This window comes from Megalobrama amblycephala, linkage group LG7 (assembly GCF_018812025.1).
Source record: "Megalobrama amblycephala isolate DHTTF-2021 linkage group LG7, ASM1881202v1, whole genome shotgun sequence".
Taxonomy (NCBI): domain Eukaryota; kingdom Metazoa; phylum Chordata; class Actinopteri; order Cypriniformes; family Xenocyprididae; genus Megalobrama; species Megalobrama amblycephala.
The window spans coordinates 14,502,301-14,523,940 of NC_063050.1; the positions used below are offsets into that span (position 1 = coordinate 14,502,301).

The following is a 21,640-nucleotide window of genomic DNA, read 5'->3' on the forward strand; positions in this document are numbered from 1 at the left end:
AGTTGCCCCGGTGAGGACGAGGCGCCATAGTCACGGTAGTCGTGGCGACAAGAACCCAGCAACGAGAATCAACAACAACAATTTGAGCCATTAAGAAAATAAAACTCCGCGCCAAACTAAGATCGTCCAGCAAGAAGCGAAAGGTGAACGCAACAACTTTATTTCACGCAACCTACTCTTGTTTTTTGTTGCAAGTGCTGAAGTGTGCTAGACGCGATTTCCTCAGTTATCGCGCTTCAACTCGACCCCGCGCCTCTCGCACGCGCTGGCGGTTGTTATGACGATGTCAAATCTGCTCTAGAGCTACAAAATGGCGGGTGTTGTAACGTGAGAGTGTGTGACTTTTACTTGTTGTTGTTGTTTGTTTATGGTGACCATGACGTCAGAAGTGTGTTTAACTGACTTGATGACTGAAACGGGCGAGTAGTTCAGGATCAAATGTCAAAGAGCGACTTTTGACATTGAATCTGCATTCGACTGTGGTCTTTTTTTCGGTGCTCCGTTTTTCTGGAGTTTATTTAACGCAGATGATGATGAAATGTTGGCATTCGGTGGATCAAACTCTCGTGAATTGTATTTTCAGGGGGTTGAAAACTTTGTAGAGGGAGTCGTCGAACAGCCATATGTGTGCCAGATCAGCTCCAGTGCGGAGGGAGTGGAGGGGGCGTGTCCTGGACAGGGGCGGGGCGTGGGAAGTTAAAAGGGCGTGATTGACAGATGTCTATCCAGTTGCATACTTTGTTCTCTAGCAGCAGTAAACAAAAAAGTAAATGCATATTAAAACATACAGATATAAAATATTATTTAGAATATCATTTTAAAATAGATACTATATGATTGAGGCAAAATCATGCATGAAGATCACATTTACTTTGCTATTGAATTCATAGCATTGACCATATTACGCCACATTTTATGTTTAGTCAGATTTATGGTCTGTCAATTAGTTGATGCTCTGTGACATTTTGCATGTAAATTTGTCAGCATATTTGAATATATGATGCTTGTTCAGATATGTATTTTTTAAAAGTTTTATTTTTGTGGAATGATTTTAATAATATGAGTTGTTCCTTTCAGGCTGTTTAACACAATGGCTTCCTCACTAATTCTTACAGTAACTTCATATGCACACTGGCACACACTGTCATCACAAGACAGGACACGCAAAGGCCGCCTGTTACCTCTAATTTGAGGAAAAACGAGAGTACTGTTAAACAAGTTTAGCCAGCTTGAAACCGCAAAGGATTTATGTGCGTCTGACAGGGAAAGAGAATGTGGTTGGTTTTACATGCAGTCTCAAAAAAAAAAAAAAAAAACCCTGCTGGAATTTAAAGGTGCAATATTTAATATTTTTGCAGTAAAATATCCAAAAACCACTAGGCCAGTGTTATATATTTTCACTTGAGTACTTACAATATCCCAAATGTTTCCAACTATTTGTAAATAGTGAGAAAATTGCAATTTTAACCAAGGCTCCAGGACGTGTGAGGAGTCACCTGTCAATTGCGTCATACCCGCGTTACCCTCGGTTTCCGGTTTTATTTTGTAGAAACCAGGGAAACACCGAAGACGCTTTAATATATTACATGTTTTAATAGGCAAGGGAACAACTGTTTGGTTACGTTTATAGACAGAAAGCTAATTATTGTTATATAGCTCAACACGTTTAGTCTTATTGTTTAAATCAAATTTTCTTGATTATTTTCGAGTACCATGCTTTACCATGCCTCAGAGAAAAACTATTTTGTGAAGTAGCTAACATAGCATAATCAGATGCAGCTTTATTTTTAGTAACTTTCATATAGTAAGTTTTAAATCTTACTGCAGTGTGTCTCAAACAAGTGTCTCACAGCAGCAGCCGAGCAAACGCACAGAGTAACGTTATAACGTCATTTTCAACACACTCAAATGTATCTAATATGATAAACAGAGCTGTGTTACCTAGTGTTGTCACGATACCAAAATTTTGACTTCAATACGATACCGATACTATGGCAAAAACCTAAAACAGCAGGAATAAAAAAATAACATATGACAGAACTTCTTTCTTCACCAGTGTGCAGGCTGATAATTCTGGATTTGAGCTTCATTGCCATGACGTTAGAGTTAGATTTAATATAATTTTTAATGTTTATTATTTTCATGCTCAATAAAATTGTAAATTATTTGCTGTTATGCTTTTTTATACATTTAGGTTTTTTTGGCAGTAAGATTATTGTAAAAATTATATTACTGTAAATAATTAGAGCAATGTTATTAAAGCATAAATTGGTTTAAAATAACTGTATATACCCTTCACATATTTATGTTTGCAACCAGATATCACTTATTAAACTTAGACTCAATAATACACCTCTTCGCGGAGTTCTGCTTGCACGAGTAAAATAAATAAATAACACTCATTTAATGTTTGAGAGCAAAACATAATCCTGGTATCACATTCACTAGCCTGTCGCTCTTTAAATTCTTTGTACAAATCGGGATGTTTGACAGCAAGATGCTTTTGACTCCCTTCGCTTGCGTTATTTTGTAAAATCTTTTGCAGACGGGCTTTGTGGTGTCCGTGGGCTTGCCCTGGCTGTCGGCAATGTAAGCAAAATAATGCCATATTTCGCTTCGAAAGCATTCATCTGCTTTCTCAACAATTCGTGGACGGTCTGCAAGAACACATGTATTTGCAACCGTACCTCTCGTTTCGTCACCATAAAAGCAGATGCGCAGTTGAAAGGAGTAAACGCACTCAATTTATCTTAGAAGCAGCGCGCTGCACGCACACTGCCCCCTGCTGTCGCACATTAGGAAATACAGCTGGCACTCAAAGTACCGGTACTAATAAAATGAAGAACCGGGCCGTTTTTAAAAGCAGGGTATCGCGATACCTTTCTAGTACCGGTATATCGTGCAACACTAATGTTACCTCATACTCATGACCGGAAAAGCGGAAGCAGCGCCGGCGAATGTGGCATAATAAAATGGTCCTGCTCTACTTCATACTACAGTAACGTTAATAATCACATCCATGAACATGATTTCTTCCCGAGTCCTATCCCGATTGTGATGTGAAGACCACATGTCCCAAGATTCCGCGCTCAAACTTGCCGTCATCGAGCTATGCCATTGTTTTGAATAGGTCTCTAGCGACCTCTAGCGGACATAAATCTTACATATTGTACCTTTAAGTGAGACAAAATGTTTGACACTTTTTAGCTAAATTGTTGTTGTTGAGAAATAATAAAATATTCTAAATGCATGTTAGGCTATGTTATAATTCTGTATTCAAATAACTATTTAGTTAAGCCAACAGAAAAATGGCAATGAATTTGCTTAATAAAAGAATGTTTTGATGAAAATTTGTGTCTTTATTATTAGACACTATTGCATTTTTACAATAACATATTAAGGCAAGGTGAATAGGCTACAGGTGAATAGGGTACATTTTTTAACTAATAGATATTACAATGCTTTCCTTTGTTGATGAATCACAGTATATTAGGACAATTGTTTTGTGTTACAAGTTTTCTGAAATGTTTAAAGATGCAAATAATGTAATATTTAAATAAATTTTAAGTGTGTACTATATGACATAGAGCTGCACGATTCTGGATAAATTAAGAATCTTAATTTTTTTGTTTCAAACAGATCACAATTCTGAATAGACAACTAAACAAAATAACGTGATTTACTAGAGATTATGACAAAATGTTAATTGCTGCAGTCTATTTAAAAATGTTTAATCAATTTGAATTAGTTATATTTTTTAAAAAAATCAGTTGCAATGAATGATTCAATGACTCACTCAAATACTTCACTAGTTTCATTACTGGGCTGCGTTTAACTCCACTTTTAGACATACACTTGTGAACTTCCCTAAGCACGTCCCCTCGGGGGGAATCCCCACCACCATTTTGCTTTCAACTTCTTCAAGTGGACGAGGGAAGTTTATTTGGGCAGACCCTCGTCCCCTCGATTTTGACCGAGGGAGTGAGTCTACACAATATGTACACTTCAGGCAGATCCATAGACCACAATGCAACGTGATTGTGATGTCACAGCAGGTTGCGCTTAATTTACCCCCACAACTATATGTATGATATTGAAGTAATTTTAACATTTTACCGCATAATACTTGTAGCTACCTTAAGATGACTGTTACAGTTTATTGTATTGTAGTCATTTTCAGTCATTATAGAATGATGCGTAAAAACAAACTCATAAGGGAAAAAACTGTAAATAATAAATCGGCTCCATTGCGGATTACAGTGATCAAAGGCTTAGTGCTTTCCATATAAACACATCGCAAGGGTTCTGCCAGTATTGGGCACTCAAGCAACATAAGCAATGACGTGCATCTGAGTCAACGAGACGGAGGGATATTAGCGAGGGAAGGTCGTAAATAAAATTGGACATAAATGGAGCCCTGGAGGAATGAGCATTTTGAACAAATCTCTTGAATGATTGATTCAATGACAAATACACTTTTTAAGTCATTGGTCACCACCTACTGGTGTAACGATGTAATTGATACAATCTAGGGCTGGGCGATATATCGCATGCGATTCTCACGCGCATTTCGTCAGTAAAGCCGGTTCCCTGATTACCGCTAAATCACCATCACCTGCTTTCAAATGGAGCGCCATTTAATAGACAGAACCGTAGATCACTGACAAGCCACGCAAAATCGGGTTTATTATCGCAGATGAATCGCCTTCGATAATGAACGCGATATTGCGTGGCTTTTCAGTGAACTACGGCTCTATCTGTTAAAAGGCGCTCCATTTGAAAGCAGGTGATGCCGATTTAGCGGTAATCAGGGAACCGGCTTTACTGACGAAATGCGCGTGAGAATCGCATGCGATATATCGCCCAGCCCTAATACAATCTTTATTTGAAGCATCAAGTTACTTTCAAAAGGTGATTTGCTCTATTTTGATCGCTAGTGTTTATATCCAAACTATAAACTTTTATCCTAGTACTTCTGTGATAATTTAAATGTTTGTAACAGACACAACCATACTGTGATGTTCAAAAGACTGTTTGTGAAGCTGTTTCATACTTATACATGACAGCGGCTCATCCTGGCTCAGCGGCATCGCAAACGCAGATCTGAATGTTCGCTGTGATTTTGTCAACGGTTTAATAGACACAGGCGAATAGTTGTCATTTAGTTTGAATCGAGATTGCAATCTTTTAATGATTAACCGTGCAGCTCTACACAATTTCCAGAACAGAAATTGAACATCTATTAAAAGCAGGTTCAAAATTTTGTTGATCTGTCAACAGCCAATTTAGGAATATATAAAGAAATGGTATATGAAGAATCCCCTGTATAAAAACCTTCAGAATATAGATTGGTGTATGTAAGTGCTGCTGAAGTGCAGGAGAAATATTGAATGTACAGATGCAAATAGATAAAGTGTAATAAAACAAACAAACACTAAAATGTGTATTTTGCTTGTTTTCTTTCCACTAGTTTGGAAGCAAAATGGCCCATAATCTCAAAATTGACCAGTGCATGAAAAACAATAGTTTTGACTGAATTCTTCTTCCATAAGGACACAAATGTAATTTAAGTGTAATTGTGTGAAATAACCTCCAAGGCAATACTGTCTATCATAAAAACAAGAAGTCCAAATCTGTTTGCTTTTAACTTCCTGCATGGCTTAATCTGTCTTTTTCATTTCTATTTGCAGAGGGATTTGGCTGTTGTCGTCATGGCAACTTCAGGCTACACTGCTGAGGAGCTTCAACCCTCCCAGTCACAAGGGGGCAACGTCACGACAGCCTCTTCGACCCAGCAAAAAGCCACTTCTACCACCACGTCTCAGTTCCTGTCCGACATGCAGAGCTCGCCGGGGTCTGCTTCAGCACAGACGGGCTCTATCATAAGAGCGCAGGCCACGCCCTCGGTCGCTCAAAAGAAAGTCCTAGCCACGCCCCCTCAGGGAGCCGTGACCGCAGCGCAGTATGTCACAGGAGAGATACAAAGCCCTGCCTCCCAGTCAGGAAACGGCCAGAGTGCCCAGCAGTACATTGTGGTAACCGTTACCGGTGAGCACAAGCACTTCACTAGATGTACACTTAACTTCCCATGTCACACTTAGTTGGGATTGAACCTGCAGACCAGACCATTATGGCGCCACTAGTTTATATGCATTGCGTGTACGAAAGCGTGTGTAATGCGATCTAACAGACACCTGACACTTTCTAGGTCTCTCCCTGAATAGAAAGACCTCGAAATAAACACGCAACTGCAGCCGTGTGCATCTCCACACATGTTCTCTTCTGCTTGTGCTTTTTATTTAACACGCACAGACGCACACACACATTTTTCTGATGACTGAACATTGTAACGCTCTAATTGGCAGCCGTAATGACAGCACTGCCTACTCAGCAGCCTGGAGAAGTGTGTGTGGATGGACTTCCTATCGCTGCAGCTTTAATTCACACAAAGATTATATGGGAAAGAAGGACGGTACTATAGATAGACTAAAGATAGTGACCACACAAAAACCTCAAATAAATATCAAAATAAAATATATAAAAAATATTTATGTCAAAATAAAAATCATCCCATGATTTACTCACCCTCAAGCCATCCTAGGTGTATATGACTATCTTCTTTCAGACTAACATAATCGGATATATATTTAAAAATATCCTTCCAAGCTTTATAATGATAGTGAATAGGGGCGTGATTTTTAAAGCCCAAAAATGCATCAGTCCATCATAAAAGTAATCCATATGGCTTCAGGGGTTTAATAACCCCATTCTGAAGTGAAGTGATGGGTTTTTGTAAGAAAAATGTCCATATTTAAAACTTTATAACCTTTATAACCCAACTTTTATGATGGATGGATGCATTTTTTTAGGCTTCAAAATCACAGCCTCCAATTCACTACTATTATAAAGCTTGGTAGAGCCAGAGTATTTTTAAATATAATCTCAGATTGTGTTCGTCTGAAAGAAGAAAGTCATATACACCTAGGATGGCTTGAGGGTGAGTAAATCATGGGGTGATTTTCATTTTTGGGTAAACAAACCCTTTAAGCAGAAAATCATCATATTAGTATGATTTCTGAAGGATCACATGACACTGAAGACTGGAGTAATGATGCTGAAAATTCAGCTTTGATCACAGGAATAAATTACATTTTATAGTTTATTTAAAGAGAAAACGGTTATTTTAAGTTGTATTAATATTTCACAATATCACTTTTGAATGGTAGCGTAAAATCAGTGATAATTTAATCAAAATATTAAAATTAAAAGAAAATAATATTGACTATATTTTTATATTGAAAAAAAGTATATATATTTATTGCTAATTTATTTATGTTATGTATTATTAAAATCTCAACTTAAAACACATAAAATTACATATATGTTTATATAAAACTCATGCTGACTAAAAAAGTTTCTATATAAAATATATAGGAAAAGATAAAAAAAAAGTTTTTATGTATAGAATATAATTGTAATTTTATAGCAGATAGATATTTGTATCAATCGATATGAAAAAAGAGAACAGCAAAACACTGTAGTTGAAAGCTGATCACGTGAAGGATCACGATCAGAGAATAATTTAATTGAGTAGAGAGATAAACTGAAGGATACAGGAAAATACAGAATGAAAATCAAAATAAAAGCCACAGGTAAAGTAAACGGTGCATATCCTCATCCTTTCTTTAGCTTGATTTCTCCTCTCTCAATCTCTCTCTCTCTATCTGATACCCGTGTTTACCTGAACTAGAGCTTTCTTGCTCCATCTGTGGAGATTAATTGTTCAAGGCCGGCCATATGAGCGTGATATAAAGAGAAATGGCTGGATGTGTCTCAGTGTTCAGATCATGTTCTACAGTAGCTGTCTGTACAGTCTGGATGTGCTCTATCGTAAGTATGAGGGCTTGTTTTGGCATTTGTTAGCTGTTTCTGTATTGACTTCATTTTTATGTCCTTCTGTAGGTTTTGTACTGAGTGAAACACACATCTTCCCCTTGACACAGTCATCATTTCCTCCTTCTGAGTGTGGTTTTGTCACGTGTTTCCTTCTCATTTAGTGTTTTTGTTTCTTTATCTTTCTTTTCAGTGAGTCTTCCTCTCATTGTGTGTCTCTCTTGCACACACACACACACACACACACATGCGCGTCTCTTTGCAGTAAGATGTGGTGGAGGTTATACTCAGTACTATACTCAGTAGCCATATTCTACAGTTTTGCTGAATTTAGTTTTTTTTGTTTTGTTTTTTTGAGCCCAGAATGTTCCTCTAAACTAAACATGTTGTTTTGGCTACTGTATCTTTAAGATTTTGATATGTAAATTACCTTTTATGACTGGTAACATTATATAAAAACAATGAAGTGAGTAGCAATGCCGTAGACAAGTTGCTGAATACTGAATATGTAAATGTGGGTAGTCATTCAGGTCACATAATCATGATGATTTCAGTCACTTTTGCAGTTTTGTGTCATTTCCATTTTAGTTCTTAAAGTTACAGTATGTTTTTATACAATTAATCTCAACATCAAGAACAATCCTGTTTCAATGATATGATCGCTTTAATATGAGAATGAGTTTCTGTCTGAGAATTTCAAGCATATTATACAGTATTATATGACTTGTTTTTGTCTGTCTGTCTTAATATATAGAGGGCTCGCTTCACTCAAATGACTCTGAATCTAGCTCTCCTCCGGCGGGACAGACCGGTGTACCCACACAGGTAGTGCAGCAGGTGCAGACAGCACAGGTAATGCATGTACATTTGTGTATATATAGGTTATACAAATCAAAACCATAATAATCAGATAAGTCCATAAACTGTGGTGGTCTGTGTCCAGCAGAGGTCAGTTGTTCAGGCCGCAACCAAGAGTCAAGGTGGACAACTGGGGGTCAGTAATCTACACATCACACCTGAGGTACAAACACACACACTTCATAACTTTTAAACATGAGGTCTAGATTAATGTATACAAATTTAAAGTACAAATTTAGGGTTGACTTCTTACGCTGTGTTCCAAATTATTATGCAAGTGACATATCAGTAGGATTTCAGTACAAACCCGATTCCAAAAATTACAAATTGTGAATAAAAACAGAATGCAATGATGTGGAAGTTTCAGATTTCAATATTTTATTCAGAATACAACATTGATGACATATCAAATGTTTAAACTGAGAAAATGTATCATTTTAAGGGAAAAAATAAGTTGATTTTAAATTTCATGGCATAAACACATCTCAAAAAAGTTGGGACAAGGCCATGTTTACCACTGTGTGGCATCCCCTCTTCTTTTTATAACAGTCTGCAAATGTCTGGGGACTGAGGAGACAAGTTGCTCAAGTTTAGGAATAGGAATGTTGTCCCATTCTTGTCTAATACAGGCTTTTAGTTGCTCAACTGTCTTAAAGTAGGTCTTCTTTGTCGCATCTTCCTCTTTATGATGTGCCAAATGTTTTCTATGGGTGAAAGATCTGGACCGCAGGCTGGCCATTTCAGTACCCAGATCCTTCTTCTACGCAGCCATGATGTTGTTATTGATGCAGTATGTGATCTGGCATTGTCATGTTGGAAAATGCAAGGTCTTCCCTGAAAGAGACGACGTTTGGATGGGAGCATATGTTGTTCTAGAACTTGGATATACCTTTCAGCATTGATGGTGCCTTTCCAGATGTGTAAGCTGCCCATGCCACACGCACTCATGCAACCCCATACCATCAGAGATGCAGGCTTCTGAACTGAGCGCTGATAACAACTTGGGTTGTCCTTGTCCTCTTTAGTCCCGATGACATGGTGTCCCAGTTTTCCAAAAAGAACTTCAAATTTTGATTCGTCTGACCACAGAACAGTTTTCCACTTTGCCACAGTCCATTTTAAATGAGCCTTGGCCCAGAGAAAACGCCTGCGCTTCTGGATCATGTTTAGATATGGCTTCTTTTTTGACCTATAGAGTTTTAACTGGCAACAGCGAATGGCACGGTGGATTGTGTTCACCGACAATGTTTTCTGGAAGTATTCCTGAGCCCATGTTGTGATTTCCACTACAGTAGCATTCCTGTATGTGATGCAGTGCCGTCTAAGGGCCCGAAGATCACGGGCAGCACAGCTGGAGCTGCTGTGCTGTTTGAATTTACTCTTGTGTACTGTACGTTCATTTTTTTGTGCTTCCTTGTCGTTCGTTCATCATCTGCGCTTTATTTTTCGTGAAGCATTTTGTTGCGCGTCAGCTGCGATAAACAGACATCCCCTCTCATTGCGTGTATAACGGAGGCCAGCTAGTGAGAGTTGTGCAGGTAAACCACTGCGCACTGACGACTGCTAGAGAATGCGGTGTTTATTGTCATTGTTAGTGCACTCGCCTCACCTGCCAGGAGCGAACGGGCCAAGGTTTGAGACCGACTTGGAGCAGGGTGGTTAGGAATAGGATTGGAGATTGAGTTTTGGAGGCGGAGCAATGAAGAGAGGGGTGGGTTTGTTTGGGTTGAATCAACTCCACAGCAACTACATAAATTTATCCACTAACTGTTCAGAGATGTCCAGATTCATTCTAAAAGTTGTAACTTCTTCCTGAGTCTCTCCATCAGTGTCGACTCCAGTTTGAATAATGTAAGGCTGAACACCGTTACTGACAATCCTCATTTTGGCTGCGCTTTGTTGTTGTTGAGCAACCGAAGCGTGAGCTGTTAAAGCTCCGCCCTCTGGGAGCAGCAGCTCATTTGCATTTAAAGGGACACACACACGGCGTGTTTTTGCTCACAGCCAAATAGGGGCAATTTTGACAAGCTAATGATCTGTGGGGTATTTTGAGCTGAAACTTCACAAACACATTCTGGGAACACCAGAGACTTAGATTACATCTTGTGAAAAGGGCATAATAGGTCCCTTTAAATTGTTTTATTCGAATGCTGTACTACAATGGATGGTCTAGATGGATGGATTTCTGGATGGTTGAGTGGCCACCACGTTCCAACAAGACTGCAACGTCAGAAAGGAGCTAGCAGGTGATGATTTGGGCTGGAATATTGGGAAGTGAGATGGAAGGTCCCTTGTTAAAATGGTGTCAAAATGACTCCTGCAAGATATGTGGAGTTTATAACTGGCCATTTTCTGCTATGGTATAAAAAGAAGGATAGTGCCTTCTGAAATAAATGATTTTCATTCAGCACAATGCTGCAAAAAACACCTTGTCACTAAAACTTTTTGAAAATGTATTTCTAAACCCACTGTAAACGTGTCTCTTTGTGAGCTGTGGTTAGGAGTGGCTGAATCTGACCGAGTTCTCTTGTGCTAGTAGTTGATAGTTCGATAATCTCTATTCAGTTTTCTCAAAATATTAGTTGTTTTCATGCCTTTTGCAAGACATTGCACTATTTCATGCTTTTCATCTTCAGAAAGATCTTTCTTTCTTCCTATATTGCATGAGAACTGTGACTTGCTCAACAATGTGGAACAACCTCTCTAAGTTTTGGCTTTCTATTTACCTAATAAGACCTGGCAAAATATTTATCAAACCTGTCTGAGATTGATACAGTTATCTAAAAAGAAATGGATAAATGAAACACTTTCTTTGAAAAACCTAAAATCTGAATTGTTTATTGTACTGAAATCCTTCTGATATGTTGCTTGCATAATGATTTGGAACACAGTGTATAGACATGTTTTGTGATGTTCATCCTCATATCTGACTCAGTTAAACCAAACCTGAGGTAGAAATAGAAGGATCCAGCCATGGGAGACAGAGATGAGCGCATCAACAAGCAGACATGAGCCATTTAAACATCTGATGTGAAACTGATGTTTGTTTGTGTGTCTAGGTACAGCATGTGTACTCAGGCCAGTTTGTGGAGGGAGACAACAACTACAACAATACTGCAATGTGAGCATAAACACACACAGGCATTTATTTAGCTTCTCCTACTCGTGAAAACATTTACATTGCTCTGTATTTCTCTTTCTCTCTCCCTCTTCAGTCGTTCCAGTAGTTACCCGTTCACAGACCCCACCCTCTTCCCTCAAGCCACGCCCTCTGTCACTTACTATGAGACCTCACCCACCACCGGCTCGCAGGTCACGTCCCCTGCCACCACTCAGGCTGTGTCTGTGACGTCCGATATGGGCACGGGGGTGGTCTCCATGTTTTCAGAGGGCAATTCGGGGATCACTGTGGTGGCTGGAGGGTCTTCGTCGGTAGTGGGCGGGGCAGGAGGCGTGGTCACCAGCGGAGGGGCGGGGAGTTACGTGATTCAGGGCGGCTACATGCTCGGTGGAGGGAACCAGAATTTCTCGCACAACACACGCGCTTCGCCTGCGACTGTGAGTATGTTTGTTTTCATCGGTACAGGCATGAATGATGCTTCAGATTCTCAACCAGAGAGTTTCACCCACTTTTGACAGCTCTAGGGTTTTTTGTTAAAAATTACAGATCAAACTTAAGCATTTTCTCACCCACGTACAGTCGTATAGACAGAGGGGCGGTGCCAAAATCAAGTGTTTTTGGCAAAAGGGAACGCCACAGCCCCGTTTTCTCTAGTCATGTAGCACAGATTTCAAAAACATTTTCACATTTCTGCTGCGTAGACAGCCAGGATTTATTAAAGGGCCATCTTGTCAGTGGTTACTCTTTAACCATCTACTGTCTTCTGTCTTCAGGTGCAGTGGCTGATGGATAACTACGAGACAGCTGAAGGTGTAAGTCTTCCTCGCTGTACTCTCTACTGTCATTACCTCCTGCACTGCCAGCAGACCAAGCTGGAACCCGTGAACGCCGCCTCCTTTGGCAAACTCATCCGCTCCGTGTTCATGGGCCTCAGGACCAGACGTCTCGGCACCAGGTACAATCATACTGTCCAGACCAGGTGTGGTGCAATAAAGCTTCAAGCCACGACAAGAAACGTGCAACATTTTGTTTTATTTCTATATTTATTGAATCGGTTAGCTCCGCCCACAGTCAAATCACATTGGTCCAAACATTTTTTTATTCAGTAACAAGACTACAAACAAAACTATGATGGAAACATATTTACCAAAAACGTATTTTACTTCAGCTAGTTGCCAAGTTAAAGGGTTAGTTCACCCAAAAATTAAAATTCTGTCATTTATTACTCACCCTCAAGCCGTTCCACACCCGTAAGACCTTTGTTCATCTTCGGAACGCAAATTAAGATATTTTTGTTGAAATCCGATGTCTCAGTGAGGCCTGCATAGCCAGCAATGACATTTCCTCTCTCAAGATCCATTAATGTACTAAAAACATATTTAAATCAATTCATGTGAGTACAGCGGTTCATTATTAATATTATAAAGCAAATACACTGCTTCAGGAAGCATCGGAGCATAATGAATCAGCGTGTCAAATCAGCGGTTCGGAGTGCCAAAGTCACGTGATTTCAGCAGTTTGGCGGTTTGACACGTGATCCGAATCATGATTCAATACGCTGATTCATAACGCTCCGATGCTTCATGAAGCAGTGTTTTGAAATCGGCCATCACTAAATAAGTCGTTTTTTTTTTTTTTTTTTTTGGCACACCAAAAATATTCTTGTCACTTTATAATATTAATATTGAACCACTGTACTCACATGAACTGATTTAAATATGGTTTTAGTACATTAATGGTTCTTGAGAGAGGAAATGTCATTGCTGGCTATGCAGGCCTCACTGAGCCATTAGATTTCAACCAAAATATCTTAATTTGTGTTCAGAAGATTAACGAAGGTCTTACGGGTGTGAAACGGCATGAGGGTGAGTAATAAATGACATTGTTTTCATTTTTGGGTGAACTAACCCTTTAACATTTCCCTTTTTTTTTTTAGTTTAAGCACTAAAATAACTAAAACTATGAATGAAAACTATATATAAAAATATAAAAAAGCCTAAATACACAACAAAATTACTAAAATTAAAGTGAAAACAGAAAATATAAAAATAATATCTAATTCAAAATATTAAAGGGTTAGTTCACCCAAAAATGAAATTTGTCATTAATTACTCACCCTCATGTCCTTACAAATCCGTAAGACTTTCGTTCATCTTCTGAGCACAAATTAAGATCTTTTTAATGAAATCTGAGATTTCTGTCCCTCCATTGACAGTCTACACAACTACCACTATCAAGCCCCAGAAAGGCAGTAAAGACATCATTAAAGTACTCCATGTGACTCCAGTGGTTTAACCTTAAAATGACGCGAGTGCTTTGTTTGTGCAAAAAAAACCCACAATTTACCACTTTATTTACAAAATATTAATCTCCAACACACATTCACAAGAGCACCACGACTCATGCGTGTTGTGTTGACGCGAGAGCAGACAAGCATGTTGCGTAGGCTGTCAATGGAGGGACAGAAAGCTCTCAAATTTTATCAAAAAGATCTTAATTTTTGTTCTGAAGATGAACAAACGTCTTACTCTTACAGGTTTGGAACGACATGAGGGTAAGTAATTAATGACAGAATTTTCATTTTTGGGTGAACTAACACTTTAACAAAAATTATAATGGTATATCAATGATACTAAAATATCACTGGCTAGAACAGGCTAATAATAAAGCGTGTGTGTGTGTGTGTGTGTGTTTCAGAGGGAACTCTAAGTACCATTACTATGGCCTTCGAATCAAGAGCAACTCCCCCCTGCACAGACTGGTAGAGGACCAGCAACACCTGGCCATGAGACAACAGCCATACTCGCAGAAACAGAGGTGTGTGTGTGTGTTTACGGTTTGTGTTGATGATCACTTGCTGTTGTTAGTTTGATTGATTGACAGCCCTCATCTCTTGGTAAAGATTAAAGCCTGTGCAGAAGGTGGAGGGACTGACCAATGGAATGGGCCTGGGGGTGGGGCATCAACAAGGAGCAGGGCTATCCGACATCAGCGCCCAGGTTCACCAGTATCAGCAGTTTTTGGGTGAGACAATCTGTCTTTCTCTATACAGGTTATTGTAAAATGGAAATGTAGGAGCAGTTCTCTCTCTTGGACATGTAATCGTATTCTACAGGATATGACATCAGCTGTTTGAATGTGTGTGTGTGTCTCAGATGCGTCTCGCAGTCTGCCGGAGTTCCCTGTGATCGAGGATGAGGGTAAATCTCTGCCGGACGGACTCCTTCCTCAGCACGTTCTCACATATCAGCTGGTCTACAGAGAGCACTGCGAGGTGTGTGTGTGTGGGTGTGCACTCAGGATGTCAGATGTGTGTTTATTGTAGTGTTCTAGTGTATATGTGTGTTTGTTTGTAGGCGATTCTGGATGTGATGGTAAACCTGCAGTTCCCTCTTGTGGAGACACTGTGGAAAAGCTACTGGAGGTTCAGTGAAGGACAAACCAGTGACACGGACACACTTGACCTGTGAGAGCTGCTCACGTACACACATAATATATATTGACTTCTCATACCGTCACAAGTGTTGTGATGTTGTCTTGTGTCTCACTGACGTCTCTACAGTCATGATGAATCAGAGAAGCGTTTGCCCAAGTCAATTCTGGTTCTGTTGTGTAAATATGAGCCCGTCCTCAACTGGACCCGTGAATGCGACAACTTGCTGTACCAAAGCCTAGTGGAGATCCTCATCCCTGATGTCCTGAGACCCATCCCCAGTGAGTTACACAACTCTACACAAACTCTATATAAACTCCATCCCACTGTGTTACAAAACTTTACAAAATGCTATGCACACTATATAATCAACATCCTCTGTGAGATACACAATCCTACACAACACTATACAAACTCTAGTCCGGCGAGTTAAATTCTTCACAATTCCAAACAAACATCCACAGTAAGTCAAACAAAACTACACAAAGTATATAAACTCTATCGCAGTTATTTACAACTCTTCACCGTCCTGTTACACACTACCATTAGTTACAAAACTCAATACAAACTATATAAACACCATTACAATTAGTAACACTATATAACTCTATACAAACAATATATAATCACAATCCTCAGTGAGCTACACAATCCTACACAATAAAATAAAATCAACTCTAGGCCCAATGAATTACAAAACTCTACAAACTCTAAACAAACTTTATATAAATCAACTTGATATATCAAAGCTTAGTGGAGATCCTCATCCCTGATGTCCCGAGACCTAGTGAGTTATACAACACTACACAAACTCTATATAAACTACACACGGTGCTATGCACACTATATATAATCACCATCCTCTGTGAGATACACTACTCAACACTATATAAACTCTATAAACTCTAGTTGCAATGAGTTACACAATTCTACACAATTCCAAACAAACATCCACAGTAAGTTACACAACACTACATAAAGTATATCAACTCCATCGCAGTTATTTACAACTCTTCACCATCCTGTTACTCAACACTATACAAAACCAAAGAATTATAAAATTCTACAGGACTCATGCAAACTCTATATCAACTTCATCCACAGTAAGTTACACAATTCTATGTAAACAACATCCCCAGTAAGTTACACAACTCTACACAAACTATATAAACACCATTCCAATTAGTTACAAAACTCTACATAACTCTATATGAACTATATATATTCACAATCCTCATTGAACTACACAATCGTACACAATGTAATACAAACTCTATATCAAACCTAGTCCCAATGAATTACAAAACTCTACAAACTCCAAACAAACTTAATATGAATATCATTCCAGTGAATTACAACTCTACACGAACTCAAACCACAGTAAATTACAGAATTCTATAAGGCATAACCCTTTAAAATCTTAAATATAAAAATTCTAAAATATAAATTCTAGTCCCAATGAGTTACAAAACTGTACACATAACTACCCAAACTCTATGCAAACTCTATACAAGCTACACAACTTTACATAGACTATACAGCTTGATATGAAGATATAATCAATGAAATGTACAATTCCCTAAAAAAAAATCTCTGTATAACTCTATATAACCATACAAAGCTCTAAAAATAGTGTAAACTCTTCACAATTGGACATAGCTCCACACTATTCAACAGAACTCAGTACAGCTCAACATTCTCAACATTTCCTTATGATTACAGTCATTTTGTTGCAGCAAATGACCATGAAAGTAAATAAAAATTTAATTACAGAATTTGAGGTCTAATTATCTTTATTTTGACTCTCTCTCTCTTTGTTCCTGTTAGGTGCCTTAACTCAAGCCATCCGTAACTTTGCTAAGAGTCTGGAGAACTGGCTCACCAATGCCATGATCAGCATCCCAGAGGAGATGGTCCGCATCAAGGTCTGATACGCACACAGATTTCCTCTGACTGGCCTCAGTCCTCGGTGTGGTCATGCTAACGTTGTGTGTTGTTTTGTGTAGGTGGTGTGTGCGGGAGCGTTCGCTCAGACTCTGCGGCGCTACACGTCTCTCAATCATCTGGCTCAGGCGGCCCGCGCCGTCCTGCAGAACACGGCTCAGATCACACAGATGCTCAGCGACCTCAACCGCGTCGACTTCACCAACGTACAGGTAACACAGCTCGCTCTTGTCATATCACATCCTCAGATCTCCCTTCAGATCTTAATCTGTGTGTGTGTGTGTATGTGTGTGTTTAGGAGCAGGCCTCATGGGTGTGTGGCTGTGAAGATGGCATGGTCCAGCGGCTGGAGCAGGACTTTAAAATCACCCTGCAGCAGCAGAACTCTCTGGAGCAGTGGGCCGCGTGGCTGGATGGGGTGGTCTCACAGGTCCTGAAGCCGTACACCGATAGTCAGACCTTACCCAAAGCGGCCAAACTCTTCCTGCTCAAATGGAGCTTCTACAGGTGAGAGTACTGCTTACTGCCCAGTGTACACAGAGTTTAGTTTTGTGTATTGAATCTCTGGCCCTTGTATTAAGATGTGTTTTGGTCGATCGAATCACAAGTGAATGAAGGAACATTCCCGTTTACACCTGGTGTTTTAATCCCTCTCTTTTGTCCACTTTTTAACCACTTCTGTCCTGATTTCTTCGAGGAGAGGGTCTATGGGCAGGTAAATGTATGTTTTTTTTTTTCAGATCTTTCGATTTAATGGACAAAATAAGCTCACAAAATTTAATTATGAATGCGCACAGAGATAACGAAAAACATACGGAGTGCAGCAGCTTTCATTTCTGCTCTGACAGCCGCAAGACCAGCTGAACACTGTGTGTTAGAAATCAGGAATGGTGAGAGAACATTGTGCTTGGTACATTTTTCCTCTTCAAACCAAACTTGGGTCTTCAGCTGACAAAAGGGGCTTTCACACCGGAGGAACCTTTTCATACTTCCTTGGCGGAAGTACCCAGATTTAGCTGTGTTTGCACCGCAGGAACTAGGAACAGTTTTAGTTCTAGGAAGTCCTTTTGGGGGAACTAAATTAGATCCAACTTCAGAGTAGGGTCTAAACCAGCACAATAGGACAGTGACCAAGCGACACATGATTATGTATTTCCGCTCAGAAGATAATGAAGATAGAGAATGGGAGCGGCGTATGCTCGGGGTCTGATGCTCTCAGCGCCGTCAAAATAAAAGTCACAACAACAAGCATATTACGTCACTTCAGAGTTCGTACTGCCACTGCGAATGCAACCAGAAAAACGGCCCTAGGGGAACAATTAGTTCTCGGGGAACCACCCTGGTAACTACCCAGTGCGAAAGCCCCTATTGTTTAAAGGAACACTCCACTTTTTTTGAAAATATTTTCCAACTCCCCTAGAGTTAAACAGTTGAGTTTTACCATTTTCGAATCCATTCAGCCAAACTTTGGGTCTGGCGGTACCACTTTTAGCATAGCTTAGCATAGTTCATTGAATCTAATTAGACCGTTAGCATCTCGCTAAAAAATGACCAAAGAGTTTCGATATTTTTCCTATTTAAAACTCGACTCTTCTGTAGTTACATCGTGCACTAAGACCGACGGAAAATTAAAATGATATGATATGGCTAGGAACTATACTCTCATTCCGGTGTAATAATCAAGGAACTTCCTTTAAATCCCATCTGGCTAGCTCGCTTCCCATAATGCTTACGCGTTAGTTCAGTAGGCGGAGAGTAGGCTGTATTTTGCGCTGTTCGAGCACATTCAACTACGTGAATGTCTACACTACGAAAGTAATCCAGTCATATGCATTTTCGACTACCTCTGGAAGTGGTCGAAAATGGACAAGCTCGTTTTAGACCCCCATTACACCTGCGTCATCCACTTGAGAGCCAATCAACCAAAATGCATCTTAATACCAGGTGTAAACAGGGCCACAGATTAAATGAGGAAGAAAGCTGATAGCAGCCCCATACCATGTGCTTTTAAAGGTTTTAGTGTCTATAGTTGTTATATTGTCATAAAAACGTGTGTGTGTTTTGTAGTTCAATGGTGATCAGAGATCTGACCCTGCGCAGCGCAGCCAGTTTCGGCTCGTTTCATCTGATCAGACTGCTGTATGACGAGTACATGTACTACCTGATCGAGCACAGAGTCGCACAGGCCAAAGGAGAGACGCCTATCGCTGTTATGGGAGAGGTACGTATTCACACACACTTACATACTGTCAAATAAACAGTCATACAGTGATTCCACTTCATGTTTGTTGTTTCAGTTTGCCTGTCTGAACAGAAGTCAGAGGTCAATGGATCCTGATAAAGGTACATACTGATTCAGAACTAATCCACCAATCCATATTTTATATGCAAGCACATAGCACTGCTCTAGAGACCACCCAGAACATTCTCTCATCAGTAAATGTCATGTGTGTGTAGATGAGGAAGAGGACGATGAGACAGACGAGACCGATGAGGATCAGGACATGCCCGTTCCAGACAACTCTGTGGTTCTAAGGGACGAGTCACTGGAGCCGCCCACAAAACTGGCCAGAACAGAGCTGTTCAACAACACCACTCAAAACTAACACACACATTCACACTTACACTGTCATTCTGTGGATGAAATGACTGTATGTGCTGAAGTCACTGCTTTCAGAGTCAGGTCAGATCTAAACACGATCTTCAGTTTTGCTGAGTTGTTAAAGGAAGTTCAGGTCATTTACTGTAAACAGAGAAACACAACGAGATATTGATCAGTTGAGTTTCCTAAGGTGCAGAAGACCTCAGAGCTGCTATATGAGCTGATGAAGAACGGTAACATTCACATGCCTTAATTAAACACACACATTTTCATTGCCTTCATTTTCTCAATCAAAGCTGCCATGTGTCTTTACTCTTAAAGGAACAGCTCACCCAAAAATTAAAGTGTTCACCCTCATGTCGTTCCAAAGACTGTCTTTGTGTGTTCCGCAGAAGAAAAAAGTCATACGGGTTTGGAACGATATGAGGATGAGTGTAAAATTATGACAGAAGTGTAATTTTTGGCAAACTGTTCCTTTAAGAGTGCTGTTCTGATGAAGTCCATCTGCTCCATGCTGCCATAGAAATCATCCTTTGCCAAAGCCAATCATACCTTACCTAGGCCTGTTCCTCATTAATATTCATGAGTGTAGTCATGTGTCACTGAAGACAGAGCAGATTTTGCATTTCACAGCTTTAACGCTACGTCCTTCCATGCTTTCGTCTTTTCTTTTTTTTTAAAATATTAATGAAAATATATACTATTGTTGTGCTTTAATCTGATGTCTAATTTTGATGCTTTGTGATTCGATCAGATTGTCTGATGCTAATGGATCAAATGTGCCTTCAGAGGATTATTCAATCTAGAGATCCATAAATGTATAAATAAATGTCAAAAACAATCGTGAGGATGCTTTAATTTTCTTATTCTGACATCTGATCAGGCCTCGTTCATAAAATATGAGCAGAATCAATTCAGTGTAAAACCGGTTTGACAATTATCATGTTCATTTCAATGCAAAAATGTACATAAAGAAGGATTTCCACAGATTCATTCAGCTCAAGTTTCATGAATGAGGCTCAATGTATGTTTAATCATTGACCACTACAATGAATTAAAAGAATCCTGTGTTCATAACGAGATTCATTTCATCTGTCAGTGTTCTTCATAATCGTTCATTTTCATTCTACATCCACACAAGTGAACCGAGCACAAATGATTCATTTTTAACAAACATACTGAACTCATTTATTAGTAAAGAGTACTGAGATGTTTAGTGATTGGACGCTTCAGTCATACATATTCTGTATTTAATTAACGCCTGTTCACACCAAGAACGATAACTATAACGATAATTAGCATCCACACCAACGGACGATATCGTTATGTTTATTTTAAGCGCTCGCTGCAGTTTTGTCGTCTGCCGCTTTAAATGCTCGTTTTCAGCTATAAACACTTAAATGATTAGTCCACTTTTAAATACACTTTTCATGATAAATTTACTCACCCCCATGTCATCCAAGATGTTCATGTCTTTCTTTCGTCAGTCGAAAAGAAATGAAGGTTTTTGAGGAAAACATTCCAGGATTATTCTCCATATAGTGGATTTCAACGGCTACCAACAGATTTGAAGGTCAAATGACAGTTTCAGTGCAGCTTCAAAGAGCTTTAAACGATACCAGACGAGGAATAAGGATCTTATCTAGCGAAACGATCGGTCATTTTCGAAAAAAAAATACAACCGTTTATGCTTTATAAACAAAATATCGCCTTGAACGTACTTTCCGTTTCCGCATTCTTCAAAACGCTTACGCTTAATGTTCTACGCCTTCCCTATTCAAGTTACGGA

General features: G+C 39.4%; 2 protein-coding genes across 5 annotated transcripts in view; one reads left to right on the forward strand and one right to left on the reverse strand.

Annotated features, from left to right (window-relative positions):
* Positions 1–21,640, reverse strand: part of LOC125271747 (NACHT, LRR and PYD domains-containing protein 12-like) — a 1,137,836-nt gene that overhangs the window by 714,278 nt on the left and 401,918 nt on the right. The window lies entirely within an intron of this gene.
* Positions 5–20,933, forward strand: rfx1b (regulatory factor X, 1b (influences HLA class II expression)). 2 transcript variants are annotated; one of them, XM_048195992.1, is made up of 18 exons: positions 5–143; positions 5,691–6,048; positions 8,648–8,745; positions 8,837–8,914; positions 11,811–11,872; positions 11,967–12,309; positions 12,646–12,827; positions 14,570–14,689; positions 14,775–14,896; positions 15,028–15,146; positions 15,229–15,338; positions 15,435–15,586; positions 17,133–17,230; positions 17,312–17,461; positions 17,548–17,756; positions 19,317–19,470; positions 19,547–19,592; positions 19,707–20,933. In XM_048195992.1, the coding sequence occupies exons 2-18, from the start codon at positions 5,712–5,714 to the stop codon at positions 19,853–19,855; spliced, it is 2,529 nt and encodes an 842-aa protein (XP_048051949.1). In that variant the 5' UTR covers positions 5–143; positions 5,691–5,711; the 3' UTR covers positions 19,856–20,933. The 2 variants fall into 2 exon arrangements, with proteins under 2 accessions (XP_048051949.1, XP_048051950.1); XM_048195993.1 differs by having other exon boundaries at positions 8,840–8,914.

What these genes read in the sequence shown, in the direction of transcription:
- rfx1b (XM_048195992.1), top strand. Translation starts at nt 5,712, where the DNA reads ATGGCAACTTCAGGCTACACTGCTGAGGAGCTTCAACCCTCCCAGTCA. An exon ending in AGCAGGTGCAGACAGCACAG is followed by an intron (nt 8,746 to 8,836) that starts GTAATGCATGTA and finishes GTCTGTGTCCAG; the next exon opens with CAGAGGTCAGTTGTTCAGGC. An exon ending in GACACGGACACACTTGACCT is followed by an intron (nt 15,339 to 15,434) that starts GTGAGAGCTGCT and finishes ACGTCTCTACAG; the next exon opens with TCATGATGAATCAGAGAAGC.